Source organism: Nannochloropsis gaditana (assembly GCF_000240725.1).
Source record: "Nannochloropsis gaditana CCMP526 unplaced genomic scaffold scaffold365, whole genome shotgun sequence".
NCBI lineage: Eukaryota > Eustigmatophyceae > Eustigmatales > Monodopsidaceae > Microchloropsis > Microchloropsis gaditana.
This window is the reverse complement of record NW_005803588.1, coordinates 1-2,022: the sequence shown is the minus strand read 5'-3', so window position 1 is coordinate 2,022 and position 2,022 is coordinate 1. Positions and strand designations below refer to the sequence as shown.

The 2,022-nt window shown below is 55.9% G+C and overlaps 2 protein-coding genes across 2 annotated transcripts; one reads left to right on the top strand and one right to left on the bottom strand.

Moving 5' to 3' along the window:
• Positions 1 to 431: 431 nt before the first annotated feature.
• NGA_0380600 (uncharacterized protein) lies at positions 432 to 888 on the bottom strand (the record flags this gene model as incomplete). The annotated part of the gene is made up of 2 exons (XM_005854856.1): positions 432 to 711; positions 794 to 888. The coding sequence occupies 2 exons, from the start codon at positions 886 to 888 to the stop codon at positions 432 to 434; spliced, it is 375 nt and encodes a 124-aa protein (XP_005854918.1).
• A 573-nt stretch (positions 889 to 1,461) lies between these two features.
• Positions 1,462 to 1,948, top strand: NGA_0380700 (uncharacterized protein; the record flags this gene model as incomplete). The annotated part of the gene is made up of 2 exons (XM_005854857.1): positions 1,462 to 1,548; positions 1,683 to 1,948. Coding segments are annotated over exons 1-2 (330 nt in total), but the record flags the coding sequence as incomplete, so codon positions are not given.
• Positions 1,949 to 2,022: the final 74 nt, after the last annotated feature.

Here is a 2,022-nt window from a genome sequence, read left to right as displayed (position 1 = left end):
TAATGATGGAAAGGCTCGGCCTTTCTCCTCCTTCCCTCCTTCCCTCCCGCCCTCCCTTCCTCCTCCACCGTCCGGTTCACGGGATCAAAAGGCGCCCACAGAGCGGAGATACCCCAATAAGCCGTCCCATTCAGGCCCAGGGCTAGCGCGTCTGCCTCTTTGCGAGGTCTGGAGGAAGGAAGGGAGGGAGGGAGGGAGGGAGGGAGGAGCCGAGGAAGCCGCGTCAGGTTCCAGAGCAATTCGTGTGGAGAGAGCTACGTGGGTGTGGCGGTCTCGTTGAGACGCAAGGCCACCACATAGAAGGTGTACGGAGACGCCAGGGAGCGCGGCAGGGCAAAGAAGGAAGGTTTGAGGAAGATAGGGTGAGACGAGCAGGCGATGGGGAATAGGGCCGAGAGCACATCCTAACCCGACAGGGTACCCCCGCATGCCTACCGTCGTTCCACCCCCTCCTCCTCCTCCTGCTCCTCCTCCTGCTCCTCCTCCTGCTCCTCCTCTCTTTCTTCCTTGGCATGCCGTTGTCCGCCCTCAACAGGCTGCGTCAGACGCATTAAATGGCCCAGCAGCACCTCGACGTCCTCCTCACCGTTCTCGTCCCTTTGGAAGCCAGACAACGAGAGGGAGGCGGCGCATGCCCCCAGCTCCTGTAACGCAGGCGGTGCATTTTCCAAGTCTTCGGGGGCGGTCGAGGTATAATCCTCGACAGAAGTCCTGCACGATGGACAAGGGATACGAGAGTTGATGTGGAAGAACGCTCTTTCCACATGTGTGCCTACCTCCCACAGCCTCGTACCGCAAGAAATGAAGCACAGCCAAGGACTGCACGCTATTAAGTTTCACATTCAACTTCCCGGAGTCCTGATCATCCTTTTCATCCTCGCAGGTCATTGCATTGCGGCCAACATCTCCTATCTCAGCGGGAGAGGGGTGAGAGGAGGCTGGCTCTGCCCCGTTGGCGAGCACGATGAAAAGGAGAAGGAAAGACGAAAGGTACGTTCCAAAAAAGACATGCAGTGCTAGCATGACGTTTGAAAGACCTGTAAGATGGGACGGATAAGTTTGGGAAGAGGAATGAGCCCTCAAATGGGAGGGGAAAAGCGTGACGGAAGGAGGGAGGACGGATCAAGCCCGTATGGGCCTTTAGGCAAGATGCTGGCGGATGGACCGTACAATGGAAAGGATTATTTTTGTGTGCTACGGACGTCATTCACGTGTGCATGGCATCAAGTTGGGATCAACCTGCTTATTGAAATAATAGCATCGCTTTTAAAAAACTGATTTGAGGGATTCATTGTCATTCGTGTCCTCGTTTTCCCCGCCACGCTCGCTCACAAAAGTTGCTCTCTACTAGCGACGTCAACATTCAATGTTCCCATCCGACGCCATCTATTCCCCGCACATACAGGCCAGGCATGGTGATGGGACGCCCCGACACCCAACGATGGCGAGGAATTTGTGTCTCGAGGCGTAATTTAGCAAGCCTGATGGTTTTTCTTCTCGTCACTTTGCTCTCCCCTTTCCCTATCGCGGCCTCTGAAATTGGAACAGGTACGTCCGGCTTCCCATGTGTCGAAAACCCCTTCCATGCCCGACCATGCTTTCCCCTCGCGTGACTCTGCTTGCGCTCTACATCAGTCATCATGTTTTGACCATATACATCACGGAATTTTCGACCGTACCAGGAGTGGACGGAGTTGTAACGGGTGGGGGGGAAGCCTGGCAGCACGCGCTCGGCGTCCTCCGCGTTGAAATGCAGGCCTTATGGTCCTTGACCTGGAAGCAATACTGGGGAAGAGGAAAGAGGGAGGGAAAGTATGGGATGCGCTCGGACAAGGAAAAGGTGCAAGGTGCATTGACTTACACGACCTTACTCTCCGAGCTCGCCATGGAGGAGGAGGAGGAGGAGGAGGAGGGATGGGATCAGGATTGGGAAGGGGAGGTAGAGGACGGGTGGGTTTGGAAGGAGAAAGAGGGGGAGGAAGGGGAAGAGGAAGATGGAAGGCGCGGCCGTTGGGTATTGTG